This window comes from Melozone crissalis, unplaced genomic scaffold (genome assembly GCF_028551555.1).
Source record: "Melozone crissalis strain CALT ecotype California unplaced genomic scaffold, PUWL_Pcris_2 ptg000254l_1, whole genome shotgun sequence".
Classification (NCBI taxonomy): Eukaryota; Metazoa; Chordata; class Aves; order Passeriformes; family Passerellidae; genus Melozone; species Melozone crissalis.
This window is the reverse complement of record NW_026536012.1, coordinates 90,980-115,680: the sequence shown is the minus strand read 5'-3', so window position 1 is coordinate 115,680 and position 24,701 is coordinate 90,980. Positions and strand designations below refer to the sequence as shown.

At 50.2% G+C, this 24,701-nt stretch overlaps 1 protein-coding gene across 2 annotated transcripts in view; it reads right to left on the bottom strand.

Annotated features, from left to right (window-relative positions):
* Positions 1-24,701, bottom strand: part of PDE4B (phosphodiesterase 4B) — a 135,051-nt gene that overhangs the window by 31,531 nt on the left and 78,819 nt on the right. For both annotated transcript variants that reach the window (XM_054294557.1, XM_054294558.1), the window contains exon 5: positions 21,851-21,900. In XM_054294557.1, coding sequence (XP_054150532.1) covers positions 21,851-21,900 — 50 coding nt within the window. The remainder of the gene's footprint in view (positions 1-21,850; positions 21,901-24,701) is intronic.

Below are 24,701 nucleotides of genomic sequence, written 5' to 3'. Positions count from 1 at the left end.
AGCACCTCTGCAGTGCCAGGATTCTGCAAAAACTGCATTTTTGGTAGGTTGTGCCATCTGCTCCTTTGCCAGCTCTGCAAGGTGATGGAGCACACGGAATCTCTCCCTGCAGAGGTGACTTAGCAGCCCCTTTTTAGAGGCCTTTTCCCACTTACTGACATTTCTGTGCTCTCTTTTTCTCACACAAGGTGAGAAAATCCTTCTCAGACTATCCAGTCCAACCATTCCCAGCACTGCTAAGGCCATCACTGACCCACGTCTCCAGGTGCCACATCCACAGGAATTTTAAATCCCTCCAGGGATGGGAAGTCCTGGGCAGCTCTGCCAGGGCTGGGGAACCCTTTCCAGGAAGGAATTTCCCCAAATATCCAGTCTAAACCTCTCCTGGCCCAGCCTGAGGCCGTTCCCTCTGCTCCTGTCCCTGTTCCCTGGAGCAGATCCCAAACCCTCCTGTCAGGAGCTGTGCAGAGCCACAAGGGCCCCTGAGCCTCCTTTGCTCCAGGCTGAGCCCCTGCCCAGCTCCTCAGGGGTTCTGCAGCCCCTGCCCAGCTCCTCAGGGATTCTGCAGCCCCTGCCCAGCTCCTCAGGGATTCTGCAGCCCCTGCCCAGCTCCTCAGGGATTCTGCAGCCCCTGCCCAGCTCCTCAGGGATTCTGCAGCCCCTGCCCGGCTCCCTCAGGGATTCTGCAGCCCCTGCCCAGCTCCTCAGGGATTCTGCAGCCCCTGCCCAGCTCCCTCAGGGATTCTGCAGCCCCTGCCCAGCTCCCTCAGGGATTCTGCAGCCCCTGCCCAGCTCCCTCAGGGATTCTGCAGCCCCTGCCCAGCTCCCTCAGCTGCTCCAGATCCTTCCCCAGCTCCATTTCCTGCCCTGGACATGCTGCAGCTCTTCAGTGTCCTTTATGTGATGAGGGACCCAAAAGTGACCCCAGGATTTGAGGTGTGGCCTCACCAGTGCTGGGTACAGGGGGAAAGGTGAGAGCTGCTCATCAAGATGGACTTGAGGCCTTTTTTCACTCTTGAACACTTGGAAAGTGAGAGGTTTTGGGGAGCATCCTCTTTTCTGGGAGCAGTTCAGTGCAAGGACAAGCACACACTTCACCCACGTCACAGATGGGAAGGGGATTAATGGGATGAACTCCCACCCTTGGCTCCCCCCAAACCCCATCTGTGCCATCCTTCTCCCAGCAGAGCTCCGGCCCTTGGGCCTGCAGGCATCTGAGCACGAGGCCAACATTATCTGCAGCTGCAGAGTTCCTCCCTTCACCCACAAACTGTCCCCATCGTGTCCCCAAGTGCCACAGCAAGGCAGGAGGGATTGGTGGCTTTGCCCTCGGCTGACGCAGGAGGTGAACCCAGCCAGGAAACATTTTGAAAAGAGATCCAAATGCCAGAATTTCAAGTGGGGTTTATTTTCTCTCTCCTGATTCCCTCATGATTCTCTCTTGTCACCCCAGTCCTGATAAATAAAAGCATTAGGACTTCTGGGGGGAAGTGCAAAGGCTGTAAAGCCACAAGAGTTTTAAGGCCAAAACACCACATCCCAAGCAGGTGAATTAAAAACTAGGGGAAAAGTTGCAGTTCCCTTTCCAGCTGCCAAAACCCTCAGTTTTCCATAATCCAGGAGGAATATTCCCAGTGGGATTGAGTTGTGAACAGATTGTCCAATCTGGTGGACAAGAAATGTTGAAGACAAATTTTTGCCAACATCCTTTCAAACTCAGCTCTCCTCAACTGTTAAAGATCAAATTGTGGGCTCGCTGTACTGGTAAAAGTCTCCATTTCTACTTCTGCAAGGAAAAAGAGGAATTCCTTCTATTGGATCACAACTTTCCTTGCAAACCTTGGGAATGTGGAGCTTAAGACTTTAAAAAATCCCCTAAAAACTCTGATAGACTCTGCCAAAAATTCCAAGAGGAACTTTCACATGGAAGGTTAAAAGCAGCTTCCAGCAGTTTTCCTGACTTTACTCAGTCTGTCCATCCTGTTCCACATGTTTACAGTGCCATAAGACATCTTCTAAGTTATTTACTCTTCATTTCATCCTGGCTGCAATAAATTAGGACTATTTATAAAGTTCTTCAGTGTTTGGGGCTGTCCTTCCCAGCCCAAGCTCCAGCTGCCTTTGAAGCAGCAACAGCTGAGACTCGAGGTCACCAAAGTAATTTTCCAGTGATTCCAACTGATTTAATAAAATATTATCACTCTATCTGAACCTTACCTCAACAATTTAGACTCAGGATAAAATCTGTTCCTCTAAAAGGAAAATAAATAAGAGCAGTTGCTCCCTTTTGCCTGGGAAAAGTTTTGATGCTGGATTTATTCCCAAATCCAGGGTGTAGAACATGGCACTGAAATGTTCCCCTAATGTTGGACAAGGTGGTAAAATTTCACAAAACCTACAGCAGACAAACGCTCATAAACCCCCAAAGATGAAAATCCAAGTGTTACAGGGGGAAATGGTTCCTTCCCTCCAGGAGTGGCAGGCAATTGGGTGAAGAGGGAGCAGATTTGGGAACCTGAGCTCCTCCTCCATGGCTCCTGGATGAGACGAGGATTTTGGAGTCCTGGTGGATGTGTATGGCCAGGTGGAAATGTTTATCCTGGCGCACGAAAACTCTGCTGTAGGAAAAGTCTGACAGCACAGTCCCAGACCCCCAGCTGGAAGATACATTAAGGAAACAACTTTAAAAACATCCCTAATTCCCAGGTGAAGCTGTAGGGCGCAAGCCCAGAGTCTGCAGTCATCAGAGGATCTTAAACCATCCCACTTTTAATTATTCTCTGTTTATGACAGATTATTCCAACTGTTGTCATTACTGCAGATGACACAAAGGGTTGGGGAGAGCAGGCAGATGCTGGAGTAGATCATATGGATGGCAGATGATTATCTGGGAGCTGATAGAGCTCATTAATGTCACTGAAGGCCTCATTTGCATCCCTCACTCCTTGGCTGCTCATGACTAAGCTCATGTAGGGGGAAGGTGGGAGAGGGCCCCTCTAGGGGAGAGTCCATCCCAACTGATCCAGCAGCTGATCCCACCTGGAAACTGTGGGATCTTAACTCCTGGGGCAGGGGAGGGGGCAGGAAAAGGGAGGAGAGAGAAGAGGGAGAGGAGAAAGGGAAGGAGAAGGACATGGAAAAGAGATGGGGAGAGAAGGAGAAAGAGGAGAAAATGAGAAGAAGGAGAAGAAAAAGAAGGAGAAGGAGAAAGAAGGAGGAGAAGGAGATAGAGAAGAGGTGTGGAAGGAGGAGAAGGAGAAGGAGAAGGAGGAGGAGGAGGAGGAGGAGGAGGAGAAGGAGAAGGAGAAGGAGAAGGAGAAGGAGAAGGAGAAGGAGAAGGAGAAGGAGAAGGGTGCTCTGAGTGATTTACCAAGGCACTCACATGGCCATGGCTCAGATAAAAGTCCCACAGATCCCTCTCATTCACCAAAAGAAAATGGCTCTTTTACCTCCCCAACACGAGGTTCATTAGCAGGAATATCACCCCACATTAATTACTAACCAGTGTCAGAAAATGGCTATTTCAGCCCCACAACACGAGGTTCATTAGCAGGAATATTGCCCCACGTTAATTACTCCCAGTGCCTAGCATCACTCTAAAACCCCGGAGCATGTTGAGTAAAACAGGTTTATCAACAAAGGACTTGCCAGGACTTGATGGAAAAGGGCCCTGTGCAGGCTGGGAGCCGTTCACCCTTTGCCTTCCCTAATGGAGCTGTGGTTGCTCACGGATCGTGTGGACATGTTTACATATTTATCCCTCACAATGCCAAGGGAATAACTGACACCTGGTGATTTATTTGTTTAATGTATCCTGTTAGTGATTCTGAGAGCTATTTCCTTGAATTAAAGCATTGTTCTACCAGATCCAGAAAATATTCCTGTGGAAATCCTTCTGTTGGAAAGATTTGGAAATTCACATGGAAAACAATCAAAGGTACAGAGCACAACCCCTGGGATTCACTTCGAATCTGCAATGAAATGTCCAAATCATACAGCACCACCTCCCAAACTACAAGCACTGAAAAAAATCCTGTAATTACAAGTTTCTTTTATAGATCTGATGCCTTGTGAAAACTGCCCTAGAAGAAAGGCTGGACAGAGTTCCAGAATAAAGCAGGGATTGATTCCAAGGATCTCCTCCATGGATCCACCTTGGGCAGCACCAGAGCCCAGCCAGGGCTGCACCCAAGATGAACCAAAATGGCCCCAAAATGCACGAGGGGCACGGGCTCTGTCCCTGGGATCAGTTCTGCTCCATTTGCACCTTGCAGTTCATTGTCCCATTGCAGCTTTAGCCCCTGCAGTCCCACCCTGCTTGTTTTTCTCTCTCCAGCCCACGGTGTTTGTGCTCCTGGGCTGAGATTGGGATCATTTGTCCTTGGTGCCCAGCTGGAGCAGGAATTGTTTTGTCTCCCTGCTCTGTGCATAGAGCTCACCATCCTCTCATGTGAAGCTCAGACTCACACACTAAAGCAGCACAGAATGTGAAAATAGAAAACCCAAACCTGAGGCATCAGATCCCCCATGCACCTTCCAATACTTGGGAATCTATGAACAGATTTTTTTTCTGAGCACAAGAGCCGTATGAGCACCTGAGGAAGGTGTGATTGGAAAGCAGGTGTGATTGGAAAGCAGGTGTGATTGGAAAGGTGTGACTGGAAAGGTGTGATTGGAAAGCAGGCTGCATCCAGCAGCACCACCCAGCCCCACTCTGCCATTCCCAACTGCTCCCTGCTGCAGCTCCTATGGACACTCGCGCTCCCGACCTGCTGGAGTGCAGGGCTGGAATGAGAAGTGAGCAAAATCCATGGGAACCAGGGAGCCACCAGCTGCACTGTCCCTCCTCCCCACCCTAATTATATCTTTTGCAAAGATAAGTGCAGATGTGCTAAGAAAGGCTCAGAGCCCCAGCGCCCGCGGAACAGGTGGAGCCACGACGCTCTTGAGCAACTCCCCAGCAAATGGACGAGCCTGCCCTTCTCCCCTCGCCGTATTTTTGGGACTCCAGTCCGACCAGTCACTGGAGCTGTCCCCTCTCAGGTTTCTCACACCTGCAGCCTCCCTCGGAGAGGAAGGGCTCGCTCTTTGTTGGCCGTGGAGTGGGGCCAGCGGGTGCCCGGGCTCAGCAGGAGCTGCAGCCAGAGCGGGCACGGGCACTGCATGCAAATGAGCACAGAGCTGTCTCACAGTTTATTCTTTCAACAAAAAAGTACTTTGGAAATGTAGATTTTTTCCTCTGCTAGCCAGCGTTAACACATGAGATGGGGGCAGAAAGGCCTGGGAAGTGAAATCCCTGCGGAGAGAGAACGGGGTGAACTGGCACAGCCACTGGCAGGGGGTCACTGAGGAGGTGGCACTGGAGGAGATCCAGCTGTGGGGGAACGAGGATGAAATCCTAACAGGGGCTCCAAAGCTCCAGGAACAATGGGGCCTGTATTCAGGCTGGGTTCAGAGATGAGAGGGGAAGATAGAGACAAAAAATGAAGTGAAAGCTTTTCCACTGCTAATTGCGAAAAATGCCAGGAAATGAGTGAGCTGGAGCTGCCAGGAATAATGTGGGAGACTGAAATCGGGGATGAGTGTTTGACATCAGCTACAGCCTCTGGCAAAATAGAGCCAAGATTTTGGGGGGCATTTTTATTCTCTATTTTCTTTTCTCTTTTTCAAACAACAGCGAGCAGGAAAAAGGAACTTTTTGGTTGGATTGCTGAGGAGCCTGGCATTCTAAGTTCCCTAATTAAAGACAGGTCCTTTCTGGGACACACCATTCCAGCTGCTGGGAAAACTCAGCCCCAAGAAAAACGGCTCCAGAGCCGCTGAAGACGTCATGGCAGTGATTAAACAGCACTCGCCAAGAACATCCAGGACACATCCAGGTTCAAACTGGAAGATTCTGGGAAGCAGGAGGAGATGTCTCACCAAGAGAAAGCACAGGGAATGAAAAGGAGAAGGAAAAACCTCCTGGTTGCAGGGAATGCCACAAAAATGGCTGCAAGAAGGAAGAAGCCCAAGCTTCTGTCAGCACGGGGAACAAAAAGGAGAAGGGAGAACCTCCTGTCCACAGGGAATGCCGCAAAACCAAAGGGCAGCAGCATCCCAAGAAGGAAGAGGGCCCAGCTGGGAAGCAGAGGCTCCCAGCGAGGGGAGGAAGGAATTCCTGCAGTGTGACTCGGCTGGGCCAGAGGAGCAGCAGGGCCGGCAGTCCCTCAGTGCCATAGTAGCAGCGATGTTTCCGAGTCAACAGCCCCGAGCCTGAGCCCCAGGCCAGCTGCGGTAACCCGAGCGGGACCCTGAGCCGCAGAAATGTCGCTGTCACTGCCGGGGGGCCCAGCTGGGCTATCTTTAGCCAGCCCCAGTTAATCACCTAAGCTCCCCACAGCGCAGTGGAAAGTGGCTGGGAGCTCCAAGGGGTGATCCTGGTCTATTCTCAGTACCGGGATGGGCTGAATCACCCTCCGGAGGTGCTGCCACTCTCTGCTCGCTGCTCCCCTCTGCCCCAGGCACAGGAAGGGACCCCAGAGGTCACCTCCCACCCACGGAGGGGCCATCCCAGCTGAGCAGCAGCACCAGCAGCTGCAGGGCATTGCTGGACACCCCACGGCCCCCCTGTCATCAGCCACCAGCAGCCTTCACCCCCAGCCTGCTGTCCTGCCATTCCCAGCCCTGCAGCCGCTGCCATGTGGGAATGCTGTGGGAAAAGGTGCCCAAGGGCTCCCTGCACACCCACCATGGCCCTCCACGTCCCCAGGGCCAGGCCACCCTCCAGCCCTTGGAGGAGGAGGTGAGGCCTTTCCAACACGGCCTGCTCTGGCAAGTCTGCACCCACCATTCCCAATCTTCCTTCTTGTCTTTGTGTGTTTGGAAATAGACTCCAGAGGAAAACCTCAGTAACCTCTCACTGATGGGAAGAGTCTGAGCAGCCCACAGCTCCCCTAATCTGCCCCACCCTTCTCAAAGATGCACCTTTTTCCTGTTGTCACCTTCCCAAGCACCACAATTTTCATGGGCGACTCACACTGACCTCACAGCTTTTCCAGCCTGACCCCTGTGCAATGATGTGGGCCTGGACACCTCCACCTCCTCCAGCCTGTCCCCAACTGGCTGCTCCCTCACTGAACTCCATCCCTCCTTCCCAAGCAGGCTGGGGGATGAAAACTGAGACCAAAAAAAAAACCACTGACTATTTTGGTCTTTCCTGTACCCTTACCATTAGGTTGTTTCACCCATGGATCAACACTTTTTTCTGTATTTTCTTTCCCTGTTCCATCCCCCCACTGGAGTCCCCTCACCACTCACAGCTCCATCAGCCTCTGGTCAGCCCAACACATGCCAAAGTTTTCCAGGCCTCCCTTGTTCCCAGCGGTTTTCACTCTTTGCCTGCTCCTTTCTTGCATTTTGACTCTCTGAGAAGCTCCTTGCTTCACCGAGCTACCCTCCACTGGAATTCCTGATCTTCCTGCACAACAGGATGGTTTGCTCCCAAGCTTTTCTTCAAAAAGCAGCCATCACTTAAGACTGGTCTATAATTTTTAGGTGGCTGAAGTGGGATGAAATTAATCTTATGACAATGACAGAGTCTTGAGGGCAAGTGGCAGTGGAAGGCCTGGACAGCAAACAGAGGAGCTCGTGCAGAGCCCTGGTGTTGGCCAGTCCCAGATTGATCCCAGATTGATCCCAGTTCCTATAACCCACCCTGGGGTGAGCAGCAGGACCTCAGCCATGCTGTTTGGGAGCAGAAATGAAGCATTTCCAGGGAGCTGATCCCAGAGGTCAGCCTGGAGCGGGAGCCCAGCCAGAGGGAGCCGGTTAGGGCAGAACTGGACAAACCTGCAGAGTCCTGACTGCACCCACCAGCACAGGTTGGGGTGCTGGATCACCACCCAGGTCATGAGAACCGGGTCACAGAGGCCACCAGGACGGGCCCACTGGCTGATAGAGGAGCCAGGAGTGCCCAGCAATCAGTGCACAGCCGTGACTGCGGCTCCTTATCTGCAGAGCTGGGTTTGGCCAGGCCTGGTGGGAATGGTGCTTCCCATGGAGCCAGCCCTTCAGGGCCATCAGCCAGGGGCCTGGGGTGGGCAGTGCCAACAGCATCACCCCTCCAGCAGAGGATGGCGATGCTGCTGCTGGCAGAGGAGGGTGGCATGGAAGAGGCAGCAGGAGCTGGGAAAAGCACTGGGATAAGCCCAGCAGCTGGATCCAAAACCAGAGGCTCAGAACTGATGGAGGGGTCGCTGTAGGTTTTCAGGGAGACCCTGGATAGCCCCACAGACACCTTAGAAACAAACTGAAAAAGGCAGAGATGGGGCTACTCAAGTACTGCCTTTCCAAGATCCCAAACGTTGCTGGGAGTGAAGGACCTGAGCTTCGATGGGCATTGCAGAAGATGTTTCACCAGGAATCATCATTCCCACACAATAAACAACACTAACAACCCCAACAGAGCATTGGGACCTCTCGGAAAGCAGCAGCTAATAAAAAGTCTTGCTCCTGCATTAAACCCAAAAAGCACTTTCATATCCATTTTGTGTGTTTTAATGCGTCCGGTTGTACGTCAGCCCTGCAAAGCTCAGCTTTGAAGATGCTACAGGGAGAGATGAAAGCTCCAGATTCCCAAAGCTCCACTGCACCTTTCTCATGACAATGAGCTGCAAAAACGAGGCGTGAACACCAAGAGCACCTAAAGGTGGCTGATAGAAGTTGATGAAGCTTCCCAGAGAGGTAATTTCTGATGTGGAGATAAGCCTAAAGGTTTAATCTGAAATGCTAACGAGGAAGGAAAACTGGAGACATTCTGAGGAAGGATTTCAGGAGATAGCATCTCCTGTAGGGTGGGATGGTTTTGCCACAGGGCAATCCCGTTTCCCAGTGTCCTTCCCCCTGCAGGGAACAATGCAGCCGAGGTGCCACAAATCAGAGGGGTAAGTGACAGCGCTTTTATGGTGCCAAATGGAAGTAACAAAATGCAGGAAGCATCCTGTCAGATGTCACTTAGCAGAGCTATCACCGGGGAATCTGGGAAAGGGATTTGCCTGCATAGTAGGAATTCCTCGGTCCTCCGAGAGGGAGAAGCAGAAATGGCAAGAGAAGCTGAATCTAATCTTGGCCTGTTGAATGAATGAAAGATTCCTCAGTTCCAACTTTATCTCAGGGTTTGGCACATTATCCTTTCACTGACCACGTAGATTCCTCCTTGCCCCGGGGATTCTTGCCTTAATCACAAGACAGGAGGAGAAATAGGAAGCGAGAGAGGAATTCTCCTACCCAGGGTCCAACAGTGAGTGCAGGAGGTGGACGGTGCACACCAGGGAGGGAGCTGAAAGGAGAACACTGGGAATGATTTCCTAGGGAATTTAACACACTTTGAACGCATTGCTGAAGACAGAATTTCCAAGGTCATGATGGATTTTTACATTAAGTGAAGCCCCATCACAGCTTTGCTCCCCACAGTCCTCAAAGGGCAGTGGGAAGAGCCCAGGGAGCTGCAGGCTGGGATGGAGATGCCCATTGGTTTGGATGGGAGGGAAGCCTCCACCCAGCCCTAGAGCTGAGCCTGAGGATTTCAAATCCCAATCCCAATTTCCTGCAAATCACACTGTGCCCACATTGTGCTTCTGTTTCTCCAACTAAACGAGGCCAGGCTGGGTCACAGCGAGCACACTTTACTGTGTGAGCAGAAGTGTTTTCTTCAAGCACACGTGAGTGCAGGAGTGTGAGAAGGCCCTGGAAAACTCAGGATATGATGATATCCTGACCTGGGTACCCACCTAGGATTTACCTGGGCACTGCATTATCTTATTTGCTGCATGTGGGAGAGCGCTGGGGAGCTCACACGTGCGGGGAAACCAACTTGGATCCTGGAAGCAACATCCTTGTGCTAACGAGGTGCTCCACCCAAGCTAATTAGTCCTGCCTTTCAACAGCCTTAATTAGGTGGGGCACCATCCTGGGCTGTTGTGGCTGGACGGCTTCCGGTTCTGGAGCTGGCTCAGCCTCAGCCCGGCCGAGGATTCTGAGGATCCCTGAGGATTCCCGAGGATTCCCGAGGATTCCTGAGGATTCCTACCCGGATCCGGCTGTGCTGGAGAGGGGCTCTGCTTGTGCCAGCCCCTCCCCGTCCCAAAGTCCTCCATCCTCACATCTGTGCACAAACACCTCCTGCACCCCTGCAGGCGCCCCAAAAGCTCCTCCTCTGAAACCTCGAGCTGACTTTCACAAGAGGCCCACGGCACGGAAGGAACTCCCCAGCCAGACCACACAGCAACGATCTGAGCTCAACCAGAGGAAAAAACAAGCCCAGAGTCTGAGAGATGCACAGGATTGACTGTGCTCTGTGTCACCGTTTCACAAGAATTTGGCAAACCACGGGCAGAAAGGTCCTCGCTTGGATCTGCCCCCAAATCCAGGTGCTGCTTTCATCCCCTGACCCATCTGCAGCCATTAAATCAGGTTTTAACCTGGACATAATGAAACTTCTGGTCTAAAGAGTCTGTCAAGAGTGAAAGTCCTTTGTGGTGAAATAAATGCTGGAGTAGGAAAAGGAGGAGGAACCTCAGGGAAGAATCCTGGAAGTTCAAAGCACAATCCTGGATCTACCTGAAAAGCTTCACTTGGCCACTGGCATTGGATGCAAAGACAAAGTTTATTAATAATCCTTAGCTCTTCATGAGGAAAATTATTCAGAAATGTTATAAACAAGGGGCAGAGCAAGGCTGCCCACGTCATCTGAACCACGTAGAACAGGCTACTGGTAAAATGTTAGGCCTGCTCAAATCAGGTTCCTTGGCTCCTGGGAAGGTTAAAAGGTCACAATTTAACACTAAATTTGCCTTTATTTCCTCTCAATTTAATTTCCTGATGTCTCTCAATATGAAAGTTAAGAATGTGGTTTCAGGAAGCATCCCAGCTATAATCCATAGGAATTCTTTATGACACACAGCAACCTTTGTGTCCCCATGCCTAGCCTGAGCCATGGAAAGACAGGACACAAGGTCACCCCTTATGTTCTGAATGAGCCTTTCCATGATATTAATTATTAAATATAACAAAATGGTGTTTTTTTCATGGCTAAATGTAATTACTTGAAAGCATTATCCTTTAGGATGGCAGCTTAAAAACCCGCTTCAGTTTGGAATTTTAATCTGTTTTCCTCCAATAGGTATTTTATGTACCTAAGGGGAAACGCCAACCCCGCCGATTCGCCTCAGCTGAACTTTGTGCCCTTGGTTTGCCTCTCCCCGAAATGCCCGGGACTGTCATCCCCCAGCTGAAATCCAGGGATATCTGCAGGGAGCAGAGTCACCCAAGAATGCAGAATGTTGCAGAAAATGGCCTGTTTGGAGTGACTGGGCTGCGGAGTGAAGCCGTGAGTCAGCGCTATCGGCGGATCCGCGACTGCAGCGTGGGACACGGCGCGAGCCCGGGAGCAGAACCAGCACACAGAGCCTGGACAGCCTCAGTTTCCTGATCCACAACCCCCCAGCTTTTAAAAATTCAGGATATTTCGCATGTGAGCTGGGTGGTGGCTCCCCAAAACACCCAGGTTTTGTCCACCCCCACACCATAACTCTGATTCTGGGGAGAGCCTCAAGCCCCAGACTCAAACTCCTCAGTGGCTGAAGCAGAGCTGAGACTTCCCCGTGCTAATCCTGGGTATTCATCTCCCTCCTGCACAGCTCGTGACTCACTGGCCTTTCTGTCTCCCCAAGTGCACGTAGAACTTTTGGAATAATGTGCTGAAAATCACGGAGTGAGTCCCACGGGGAGCGGGGTGGGGAGGAAGAGGGAGATGGCAGGAGCCTACAGAGCAGCATCATTTGTTTTGACAGCTTTTAATGTTCCATATTAAACCCTGCACGTGCTCATCTCCACCTGGGAGCTGAGGCCAGCACACCCTGGCTGTGTAAGAGGTGTGTTTGGGACATGGCACCACATTTCCCCTGAAATTACCAGGGAAACAACATCAGATTCATTCTCTGCTTATCCATAATCGGAATTTGATATTATAGAACACCAGATATTAATTTATTTGTACTTTTTTTCCTAGATCTGGACTATTTTAGCCAAATGTGAGCATTCTGAGTCCTGTATGACAACATCCCTTAAACCTGGGGTCAGTCCTGACCCAAATCAGGTTTTTTACAGCACAGAGATGCCTGGAAGGAACAGATGGGGACAAACGTGACCCAGCAATGACAGGCAGACTTGAAAGTGTAACCACTCCCCAAATGGCTGCAGCCAGCAGAGCTGAGCACAGCCTTTCACTCTCAAAACACATTTGATTAAAGCCCTCAAAACACATTGATTTAAGCACCTCAATCTGAGTTCAAAGAAATCAAAATGTCAGCACTAAAAGCACCTCTTATTAACAATTCCAGTTCAAATATCAGATTGAATGGACATGGAAATGGAATTGTTCCTCTCTGAAGGTCAGCTATGGCCCAGCCTGCTGGGGATTATTCCAGGGCTTACTTTTCCTGCTCTGAGTTTTATACTCTGAGGCATTTTCCAGAATTTCTTACATTTAGCAGCATAAGAAGCACCTGGTGTCAGGCTTGGCCAAGGTCTCTGTGCTGTCACTCACACTGTCAGGAATTCTGTGCAGGAAATTCAGCACAGTTTCCAGAATTTTGGTGGATTTCAGGCTGACTTCAGCACGTGACTCCCCACTCAAGGCAATGTGCACCAGGAGCTGTTCCAGCAGCACTCAGAGCCACATTTGGAAGTGTCACAAAAGAGGGAGCAGCTGCTGCTGGAAAATGTGGTGTGAGCAGCACCTCTGCCTGGGTCCCTCCTTCCTGACCTAGAGAGAGTGAGGAGCAGCTTTTTGGCTTTCACATGCACGGGATGATCCCACTGGAAGGGGGTGGAAACTTTGAAAAGTGTGTGCAGTAGAGCTGAAACCCAGGAAGCTGCAATGCAAAATTTGAGAAATACCCTCCCCAAGGAGCTGGAATTCAGGTGGAGGCCCAGCAGCATTTGAGGAGGAGCCAGGTGGGGACCCTGTCCTATGAAGTCTGAACCAGAAACGCTCCAGTTGAACTGGAAACTTCTCCCTGGAGTTCTCTTCTTCAAGAGGATCTTTGGGAAGAAAAGGGAGGAAAGAATTTCACAGCTGTCCAATGGCAGCAAAGTCCATTTCCAACAAACCCTGCACTTGTGTGTGTTTATTCTTGGAATTCTCTTAGCAGGACCGGCCCCACGCTGTGCTCAGTGACAATCCCCACAGAACAGACGCTGTCCCACATCCTCCTGGGCTGTCCCAGGCCAGCACAAATGCTCCCAGCACGGATCCAAACGTCCTGTTCTCGACTCAGCTACAGCAGGGACACGATTTTGGGTCACTTCTTGTAAAAGCTGTACAGGGAATGAGGCGGGGAGGGAGGGAGGGAAGAGGCGCAGGAAAACAGGCTGGCTTTTCCACTTCCCAGAACTCTGCCCTGGCTTTTTCAGAGAACACAAAGATTGCTCTGATCAACTCCTGCTTTTGTCAGCCTCATATCTGGTATTTAAAGAAAAGGACACTGCTTGTAAAATGTGACATTTCAGAAGCATTTTGGTATGAAGTGCTAAGCCTGACAAACCTCCCTAAACACAGGCTTGAGGCACGAAAGGTCTGACTGGATTGGACCCACTTGGAATGGAAACATTGGGGTGGCTGGAATACGCTCCAGGGGCCACAGCCTCTCTCCAAGTGCTTGGAACCTGCAGCCTTTGAGGTCCAGGGAAAGTCTGTTTCAGAAAGCTTTTGAAGAGTGTGAAGGTGTGGTGGAGGAGTTTAGCATGCACAGATGATTAATTTGCTCCTGGAAAGGGAGATTTCTGACAGCAGGATATTTATACTGGAATATCTACATTGAAATGCACAGTCCCTTTTAAATTCAATTTAACCATGGAGTTCCTTAGCACTGAATAATGATCTTGGACCCCAGCAAACCTTGGGTCAGATCCTGCTCCTGGCTCATGTTTGTCACCTCCAGAGGCACAGTCCTGATTACAAAATCAAAAGATATTAATTGTCAAATCAACACCCTGCAGGATTTTGAAGGGGTTTTTTTAAATTTTGAATTCCTGAAATGATTCTGAGCTCCAACGCACAGCAAAGCCGATCAGTGCTACCTTTGGATGTGAGAACATTTCCGACAGGGAGAGGTGTATGTAAATAGTTTTTAAAGGCTACTGCTTAAAACATTTAAATGTTGGTAATCATACATATTTACAGTGAACTCAATGAACTTCGAATAAACTGACAGGTTTGATTAATAACCATAAATAATTAGCAGCTGTTTCCTTTCTGTCAAAAAAGGTATTGCAATTATAGCATCCTTAAGGCTGTCATTTACAGGCACTTCTTGGAGCAAATATTACAATGAAATGTTTCATTAACTCTTAGTGTAACATTCCTCCCCGCTTGCACAATGGTGGTTACATTTATTAGCACACCTTGCTCGGCTACAGAAATCATTTTTAGTTCATCAGGAGATGAAACTGGTGACAAAAGCAGAACATTTCTGGGTGATTTGAACATCGAAACGATCAATATGTTCTTTATTTGGTGTCACTGTTTGGCAACTGCTGAGCGTGAATCAGAATGGATGCAATTCCATATGGAATAGAGGGAAAAGTTCCAGAGCAACCCTTTGCTTCCTCTTTTAATTCCACCTTGATTTTTAAAGCTCTAAAAGTTTTAATCTTTGTAATTGTTATTTTGTAATTTTAGAGTTAAGTTTGGTGAGCAGACTGTCCCTGCAGAGGACAGCAAATTCCAATTCTGCCCTTCAGGAACAGCCCTTTCCCCTCTTTATGTTCCACTCCAACCTGGAACCAACCCCTGCTCCCACCAAGACTAATATATATAATAAATATTAAAAATATTTGGGGATTCCTGCCCGACTACAGACCAAAGGATTTGGCTGCTGAGAATCAGAACACAACGTTCCAAACACTTTTTAAAACACAAGAAGAAAGCAACTTCCACTGAGAATGGGGTCCTGCAGGAGGACCGAGGTTCGGCCTTTGGGGCTGGCTGTGGGATTTGAGCAGTGCATTCCCCTGGGAATGTCTCCACAGGGATTCTGGATTTCTCCCACGGAGTGTCCAGGACAGAATGCTCTGCACTGAGAATCTTCCCCAGAGCTGTGGGGCCGAGCTGCTGCCGGGGGCTTTGGGGAGGCCACTGCAACCCCCAGTGCCTGGAATGCTGTGACATGGAAGGGGAAAGGACTCAACCAGCGGGACAGTGTTCATCCCCCAGGCACGCACACACTGTGCCCTGCGACCTAAAAAAATAACCCGGCCTGCCAGAGCTTTGGTTTGGGTGGTTTTGTTTGGTTTGGGCTGTTTTTCCCTCTGATCCAGGACACAGCTCTCATTCTCATCTGGAACTGATTCAGGGTGCCGAGGAGTGCGCTGTCAAAACTTCCCCCAGCAGCCCTGATGCTTGTGTGCAGCAAACAAAGGAGACACAGATTTTATCAGCGCTGATATCAGCGATGGCAGAGCCCAATTGTCTCCGCAGGGCCCTTGCGCAATGCAGCGGGACGGGAGCTGGGAACGGGACCTGACCTGGCCCCAAAGAGCAAACCAGGGACACAGCGGGACCTGACCTGGTCCCTAAAGAGCAGAGAGAGCCAGGGACACAGCGGGACCTGACCTGGCCCCAAAGAGCAGAGCCAACCAGGGACACAGCGGGACCTGACCTGGCCCTACAGAGCAGAGCACACCAGGGACACAGCGGGACCTGACCTGGCCCCAAAGAGCAAACCAGGGACACAGCGGGACCTGACCTGGCCCTACAGAGCAGAGCACACCAGGGACACAGCGGGACCTGACCTGGCCCCAAAGAGCAAACCAGGGACACAGCGGGACCTGACCTGGCCCTACAGAGCAGAGCACACCAGGGACACAGCGGGACCGTGCCACCCCGAGGTCCCTCCCCTGCCACTGCACGGCTGTAGCTGCCCGGGTCACTCGGAACGAAGGCACCCATCAGATAAAGCCCTTTGATAGCCCGGCTGGATCGATGGTTTATCCTGCCTAGCTGAGTGTGGGCTCATCAGAGAAATGCCAACCGACCAAAACCCCAGAGGTTTGGCTCTGTGACCCCTCCAAAACGCATTGCTGCTGCTGCTAGAGCAGCCCTGCTCCTCCCTGGCTGCCTGAGGATGCCATCTCCGTGTGTCCTCAGGGCTCAGCTCCCACTAATGCCTCAGCATTTAGCTTTTATGGGTTTTATATTTTTAGCTTTTTAAAACTAAATATTTTTCAGATCCTGTTCTGCTTTAGCACTCTAAAGCTCCACAGCCTGTCAGCTGCTGTTCTCCCATTTTATTCAGACAAAACCATTCCTCTCTAGGCCTGAAACTCAAGGACACCTCAGTCTCAGGCCCTGAGAGGTGGGAGCAAACTGAGAGCAAATGACTTCATTAGCTGAAGCTGTAAGTGGAGGATTAACCCTGATATATAAATGGACCAAACTTATAAAAGTGTGAAAAAGTGGTGACCATCGCCCATCTTGGGCGTAGCCCTGAGAGGCTTTTGACTGCCCAAGGTGTGCCTGTTGAAGGCCTTCAATAAACACCTGCTTTTATTCTCTTAATTTCCTCTAGCCTCTGTTTGAGGAGCCGCTCCAAGGCACCACCAGCCCCTCGGGAGCCTGTCCAGAGCCATTCCCGATGGGAAAAGGGAGCAGAGCTGCCTCCATCCCCGGGTATCTGTGAATGGCTGTCCCGGGCAGGCTGGGGAATGCTCAGGGAGTCCCGCACAGCACAGCCGGGCTGCAGGAGGCAGCTGGCCCCGGGGAGTGACAGCAGTGACAGGCTCCTGATGGCAGCAGCACGTGGAGCATCTTCATGTGACATCCACAGGTGGGGCGGAGGGGAAAACAGTTTTTATCCGTTGCTATGGAGTCATGATTAGCTTGTGTGTCTTCAGAGCCTGCCGAGGAGAAATGAAGGCTATTTTCTTATATAGATGTCATGAAATCAATCCTGGCAGAATTTCGGGAGTCAAAGGCTAAGCAGGTTTGCCCGAGTGCCTACTGTCACTTGATACACAAATAAATCTAGCCAGGGGACCTGAAACAAGTGTCACTTGTCAGCCAGAGCCGGGCACAAAAAGGACTTTTTAGTCTCCTTTGGAGCTGTTTATGCACACAGCAACACAACAAACGTGCGTTCAATAAAACACAGCAATTATCCTCACCCAAAATGAGCCTTAGAAAATGAAGCAAAAAAACCACCCTTATTGCAAAGGGTGACTTCAGAAGAAACTTTTCCCTTCTTCTCTCCAAATGCTAAAAGCAAACCTGATGTTCTTCTTTTAAAATGTGTCTGCCTCTAGCTCTTTGGCACAGGCTCGCTGCTGGGAGGGCCGGCAATCTATTTAATGACTGCATTGACGTCAATAGCATAACTGAAATACTTACTAAGATGCATGAGTCCAACTTTCGGGGGGTGTGTTCCAGCAGGCGGGCGCAACACGCGGAGCGGACTCCGGCAGGAATGAACTCCCCCCAGAGCCGGGGAGAGCCCCGGGATGGCCGGAGCTGCCCCAGCCCCGCTGGAAATGCGCCTTGAGACGCTCTTTTAACGTGAGGAGCGGCAAGAATCGCCTCGGCGCTCACCAGCACGCCTTTAGGCGCGTCATTAAGCTCATTATCTACCTGATTTGTCACACGGTTTTGGTTAGTTTCTGAATGATCTGCATCGTGCCTGCGCTGCATCCTTTAAAAATAATATCTGTAGGTGCTCACAAGCCTCCATTGTGCACGCAGACTGTGACTCGGGGGCTCAGCTGCTCGGGAACTCGTGGTTCCTCTGCACCACTGTAAAAGCCCAAAGCACCACGGCCATTTGACTTTTACAGCGGCTCTCCAAATCAAAAGGTCAAATCTTCAGCCAAACTCCCGTCAAAGAAACAGAATTTCAGAGTGAATTCACTGCTCCGTGTGTGCCCAGAGCCATTCTGCACGTGCCAGGCAGAGCAGGAGGGTGCAAGAGCAGCAGCTCCCTGCTAATTGCTGGGGATCAGAGATATTTGTAACCCAGAGCTCACTCGGATGCACAAGGCTCCCTGGCTCCTACGAGAACTTGGGGCTGTCAGCAGCACGAGCATTACCCAGCCTTTGTTTATGCTTTACACAAAGGTTCGTGCACGAGTCTGTGTACGTCCTACACCCACAGGAAAAATGAAAGAGTACGAGTTTGGAGGTCGTGTAAAGGCATGTGAGAGGAGCAGGCAAACGTGCCGAGGTACAGGAAAGCAGAGCTAAGGCACAAGGAAGAAAAACACCGACCCTTCCCTCCCATCCCCAGAGAGGAATTTGAGCAAAGCTTTAATCCCCTGAGCCCTGAAATGCTGCAGGTGACATATCCCAAAGGGCAGCACCCCACAAGCCTGGGGCTGCGGCAGATCAGCAATGTTGTGCCATTAATTGTGAGGAGAATGCCTATCATTAATTGTGAGAGCTGCCCATCATTAATTGTGAGAGCTGCCCATCATTAATTGTGAGGAGAACTGTCATTAGTGAGTGCTGAGAGTATCCGAGGTCATCTTGAGAAGAGTCTCTTCAAACTCCTCGCAGTCAGGGGAAAACTCGGTGCTGTTTGGTCCACAGCTCCCTGCATTGCTCCTGTCACCACTGGTGACATTAAATGTGGCAGTGGATCAAACAGGAATGGGAAAACACTGCCCATCCCAGGACTGATGGTGTGGGAGCAAAACAGGTTGGGAAAAGTTTGTCCCAAAGTTGTGGAAGAATGAGAGGCTCAGACAGCGAAAGGTGATTTAATTCAGAGGGAAGAAGGGTCACTGAGGGGAATAAACATGGAAGAAAGAACAAAAGCAAGCAGGAAAAGCCAGACCTGCTGCTGGTTAAAGGTGTTATTGGTTGAATCATTGGTAGGAACTGCAGACCTTCACTGGGGCAGGGGAGGGGAGAGCTGGGGGCAGAAGGGAAGGCTCTGATCGATTCCTGAGCCCAAGGTGGCACAAAGGTCACCAGCAGTAACTGCGGCAGAGGCCACGCTCAGCAGAAACAAAGGGGGACAGGAGAAAGAAACCTCAGGAGAAAGAGCCCTCAGGGACAGTGTGACACCGTGTCCCTCATTGTTCCTGTAACCCAGAGCTGGCTGAGCCCTGGCCCTGCACAGCTGCTGGGGATGCCACACACCACAGGAACCCACAGCACTCCCATCATCCTGCCCAGCTCGTTAAGCGCTGATGGACTTTTGCTATGGCTTTGTATTTCCATGTTATGGTTTCTCAGTTAATTCATAAAAGTGATTTTGTGCGTTCCTGTGAGCTGCACTTATAACAAAATAACAGGAAAAATCTGCCAGATTTACTTCAGCTGATACCAAGGACAAAACACAGGATGTTCAATCCATATTGCCCTTCCTTCTCTGGCTGTGCTTGCAAGGTTAAGAAAGCTCTGAAATACACAGTGACACCAGCAGTGCCTTTCAGAGCCCTTTGTCCCAGGAAAAACCCGGCCAAAAGCTTTTCTGCTTAAAGAAAATGAAAGCAAAAAAAGAATTTCCTCATTTCACCACAGCTCATTTATTCCACCACGGGCCTGGGTCCTCAGTGATGCAACACCAGCAACAGATTTGGCTGTTGTTGCTTGGAAAATCCTGGAATATTCCAGCTGGAGTAAATAGCTGGCGTGTATTCCTTGCAGTGCAAATGCTGGATGTAATTTGCCTCCCTCCAGGGTAATTTTATTAATGCAGCCCTGTTTGCTTTAAGGCTTGAGTTCTGTATTTCTCAGAACAGGATATAAATCACCCCGTTAATGACAAATCAAAGCAGACATCCACAAGATGCTCACAGTGATGTCAGTGCGTTGTGGTAAAGCCGTGAATCAACGGGTGACACTGGAGGGTTAAAATCAAATTCCCAGCTTCAACAAATCTTGTGAATCTAAACCCAGTCCATTCCAAACACAGTCTTTCATCTAGAGAGATGTGAAGCAGCCTGGTCCCAATCAAAACACGACTGCTTCCTTCTGCAAAACCCTCAGGAAAAACACTCTGCATCCTCTCAGCCGCTGGCACAGAACTGGAAGGGTTCTGCTAGGAAAACCTCTCCTTCAGTTCATCATTTCCAAAGCAGAACCATCCACGGGGGAAAAAAAGGTGCAAACACTGAAAAAGTTCCTTAAAAATCTCTGTTCTTGCTGAATTAAATGGAAACTTCCTTAGAAAGTCAAGGGTTGTGATTGTTTTCTGCTGCTTGGAAAGGAAGTCAGTGTGACACTGGCTGGGAAGAGGCAGAGGAAGGCAATGACCTGAATTTAACCAAGAAGCCAGGGTTTTCTACCAATAATGCCAATATTGGCTGGTTTATGGAGGAAATCACACAGTTTCCTATTAATCTCAAAAATGCATCTCCTTCTTACCTACAAAGTGTCACAATTTACCACAGCTGCAATGATCCAACTCACTTTTAAAAATTTTACTTGAAGATTTCACCTAAAAGCAGCTAAGATTCATGGTTAAAAACCTATTTACTTGAGGGGCCACAAATCCAACCTTTACAAGGTAACACAACCCTTGCTCTACAGTTCTGTGTGTCAAACACTTCATTACTAAAGGAATTCTCATATATTCCCAGCATGAGAAGCTTGGATCAGCTAAAAAGTACCAAGTGTCCTACAGCTCTCGTTGGAAATAGTGTAGAAAAATATCCCCAAAGTGTTAAAAAGTTGAGAGCAACTTTTTCCACAGAAAGTGTTAAGAAAACAAATCTAAAAATTCCTGGAAGAGCATTCTCTCCTCATTATTAGATTGTCTAACTTACATAAACAGCTCCATTGAAGGCCTAGGAAATTTTCCATGGGTTTTTTTGTTTTTTTTTTTTTTTTCACACAGGTACAAATTCAAAGCTTTGCTAGACCCAGCCTTAGATCAGGTGATGAGCTGCATTCCTGCTGGCTGTGACAGAAAGGGAAGGAGTCTGAGACTGTGTTGTCCAGTTTTGTTTTTGAATCAGAGGTTTCCATCTCCCATTAACAAGTTTGGAGGAACCTAACCTGGAAGTGTCCAGGACTCTGTGTGTCCCCTGAGAATAAATAACACACAGCAGGAGAGGAAATGATAGTTATCCAGGCTTCACATGCTGTGAAAATTAAGCTCTATTAGTCCCTCCAAGCATGTAATTATTGGAAGGGCTGAGATTAAACCTTACAAATGGGCACTGATCCAAATCTTATCTCCTTCTCTCTGGAGCAACCTTTGAATTAGTGCAAGTAGGGCCAGCTCTGATGCTGAGCAGGGTTCTACAGACCCTCAGCCTGGCTGAACCCAGGTGTCAAAGCAAATAAACCTGGCCTAGCTAATCAGCTTCTGCTGCTCACCCTTGTCCTTCCCCTGCCCGAGCAGCCCTCACGGTGCTGCCCACCCCACCTTGCCCTGGCACCCCCTTTCCCAGCAGGAAGGCAAGGGAGTCTCACCCAGGGAAGGTCTGAGTACACAGATCACATGGAGACAAACTGAAATAAACAGAATAAAAAAAAGACCCAGCTGTGCCTGAGCCTGTTCAGGGCTCGTGGGCTGGGGCTTGTCCAGGCCTGTGCTCACAGGGACTCACAAGAACAGCAGCCACCGTGGCCGTGACTATCAAACCAAAATCGTGTTCATCTCCTGTGCTAATGCACCAGCACAAACCCCAAACCAAACGATTAAAATAACAATATTTGCAGCCTGGTAGCTCTCTCCTGTGAGTTTTGCAGGAGGAACCCAGACCTGCACTGGGGAGGGGGCAGGAGAGCAGCTGTGAGCAGAACTGGGCAATAAATGCTGTGTGCCCTTGCCTTGGCAAGCCCATCCCTACATCCCACACGTACCTTGCAGGTTCACTCTGGACACAGGTGGCTGACTCGTGGCTGGAGATCTCCTAGGAGGGAACAAGAATTCTCTGTCAGGAGGTGGGGTTTTATCTTTGCAAACCCTGCCAGCTCCCCCAGTTAAAAATCCTTTTCTATTCTCCCAAAAAGCCCCAAACGCTTCACAAAGATTTGTTGAGCAGCACTGACAGATCTGTTAGGAAAAGCCAGAGATGGCTGCTCCCTGCCTGTTCCAGAGGCTGGAAACGAGGAGAAATGGAACCATCCCGTGCTGCCTTTGTAACTTTGTGCTCAAAACATGCCTGGAGGCAGCAAGGGCCAGGCTCTGGGGCTCCCCCATGGCCAAGGCCTTTTCCCATAAAGCTTTTCCCTATGGAGTCTGGAGTGGACCCTGCAGTGATATCAAACTGCTGCAAGGCAATGCCAAGGGTAAGGCCAGAAATGTGCCTTTAAACCCTCCAGTTCACACTGGAATTGCTCCCGAAGTGAGGAGGAGGATGCTGCAGTCACTGTTGTTTAGCTCTGAGACAGCTGAAGGACGCTTCCTGGCCTCTGACCAACAATCTCAGCAGCAATTCCTGGATTTTGGAGGGGCCAAAAGTTATTTGAAAGAAATTGGTTCAAGTCAAGCCAACAGGGTCTGACTGGAAAAAGGTGCAGATTCCCTCCAAATGTCAACACAGCTCCCTGTGAGACTTGCCAAACAAAACTGTTACTTTTTCAAGCTGAAACCATCATCAGAGACTTGTTTTCTAAAGGAGTTAAAAAGAGTTGACGCCAAAATCAAGACGTTTCAGTTTGGATTGACTGCAGTCCTTCAGGCTGACCAAAAATGAAACTTTGGGCTTCTGCTTCCCCAAAGAAGTTTCAGATCCATTTTAACTGAAGCCAGATTTCCCCACGCTCTCCCTTGGCCAACCTCCTTCCTAACCCCAAATTTCGGAGTCAGCCACTGAAGTGCAACATCCATTATTCGCCAGCTCTGCTTTGAAGCTGGAATCAAAGCAGGCAGAGCGGCTCAATTGTGCTGCAATTGTAGCTCCGGGGGGTTCTTCAGAAGCGCTCCGGGAAGGCCTCGCTGCCCAGGTGAGGTGCGGAGCGCGATTCCAGCCCCGCTCCCAGCCCGAGCCTCCCTGGCATCCAAAGGCTGTTCTGGCAGCACGAGCAGCACCCGGGCTCTCTGAAGGGTTCAGCACAGGGCACACACGCGCTGGGCGCTCAGTTCCCGGCAAATGTGCCCCGACCTGCCTCTGCCGAGCCTTTGAAAAGCCAAATCTCGAAATCTCTAAAAAACAGAAACTCCCCGACAGGGACAGCGCGGCGCGGGAATCCAAGCTCAGGGATCTCCAAGCGCTGAGCTGCACTGACATGCCTTTGGGGGGTGGGCAGGCACCAGCCGCTGCTCCCTGCGCTATTCCCCGCTCCGGAGCCACCCTCGGGGCCGTGTGCCCATCCTGTTCTGCGGGCAGGCGGGGATGGGAGATGAGAGCTCTGACAGCGCCGTCCTTGCTCGGCTGCCGCTGCCCGCTCCGTCCCGCCCGCCGCAGGGCATCGCACCGAGCCGGCTCCGGATGCTTCCCGACCGCGTCCTGCGCTGCGATTGCCAAACTCCGCCACTCCAAAGCCATTAATCATCCTCTCCTCTTTTCCAATCAGGAAACTGCCTCAAGAACCCTGACGTTAAAGTCCAAAAAATATGACTGCCAGTTGTTTTTTTCTCCTGCAGGCCTTAACATTCATACTTTCCAGCAAATATGTGGGACAGCATCCTCTTTTTCCTTGCTCGGGCCAGGAGGGGTGGAGGAGGAGGAGGAAAAAAGAGAGGAGAGGAGAAGAAGGGGTAAAGGAAAGCTGAGATTCTCAGGATCCCCAGAGCAGAAGTTTAAGTAAAATGTCACATATCATGAGACAGATGATAAAATCATGAGCTGGCAGCATGGCTGCAACCCAGCAGAGCTCTGTGGAAACTGTGCAGGAAGCTCCACGGCACCTGGAAGCACATTCCACCATGGACTGGGATGTTTGGCATGGGATGGCTTAAAGATTTAATGACTTTTACTCTGGCCAGGCAAACACTTTATACCTCAATCAAATCTGGGAATGCTTTCCAAAGGACACTGTAAGATGCCTGTGTGTCCTACAGGTTACACCCTCGCTTCCTTCCGGCCCTGTCCAATTTCAGATTCCTCATGAGGAACTGCCAAAATGCCCAAGCTTTCCAAAAAAGCAAAGCTTATGAAAAAGGAATATTTAAACCATCTGGGTTTTTATTAACCTCCACCTTGGAATGCAGCAGTTCCTTCCCATCAAAATTTGCCAACAGGAATCAACAGGAGGGAAAACTTCACGCCCAGATAAAATGCTGGGCTTTATGTAAAATAAAGATGATGAGCTTGTGGTGGGCACCAGGTGATGCCAATCACACTTGGAGTGGAGCGAGCCCGTGGTGTCCCACTGGGGACATCCTCATCCTCATCCTCATCCTTCCCTTCTGGAGCCAGTGAAGGATCAGTGGGATGGGTGGGTGCACAGCAGACCTCGCCAGGAATGAGTGATGATGGTTTGAGGCTGAACAGCTCTCTGGGGCCCAGCAGGCCAGAGGATGACGATGACTGGCTCTGTATAAATAGCCAAGGGGAAACGGTGGTTCCGGACAAAGGCCTAAAAAGGAGTTTGTTTGGTTTCTCCTGTTCAGCAGGTAGGAAAAACAACATCCTCCTCCTGAGTGCATCACCTTCCTCCTTCAGAGCAATCAGTGTCAAAGGAAGTGATGTGGGATTCAGCTCTCTGGGCAGCCCTCTGGCAGCTGAGCTCCAGGATGCCACTTCTGGGAAATCCTTGCTGTTCCCAG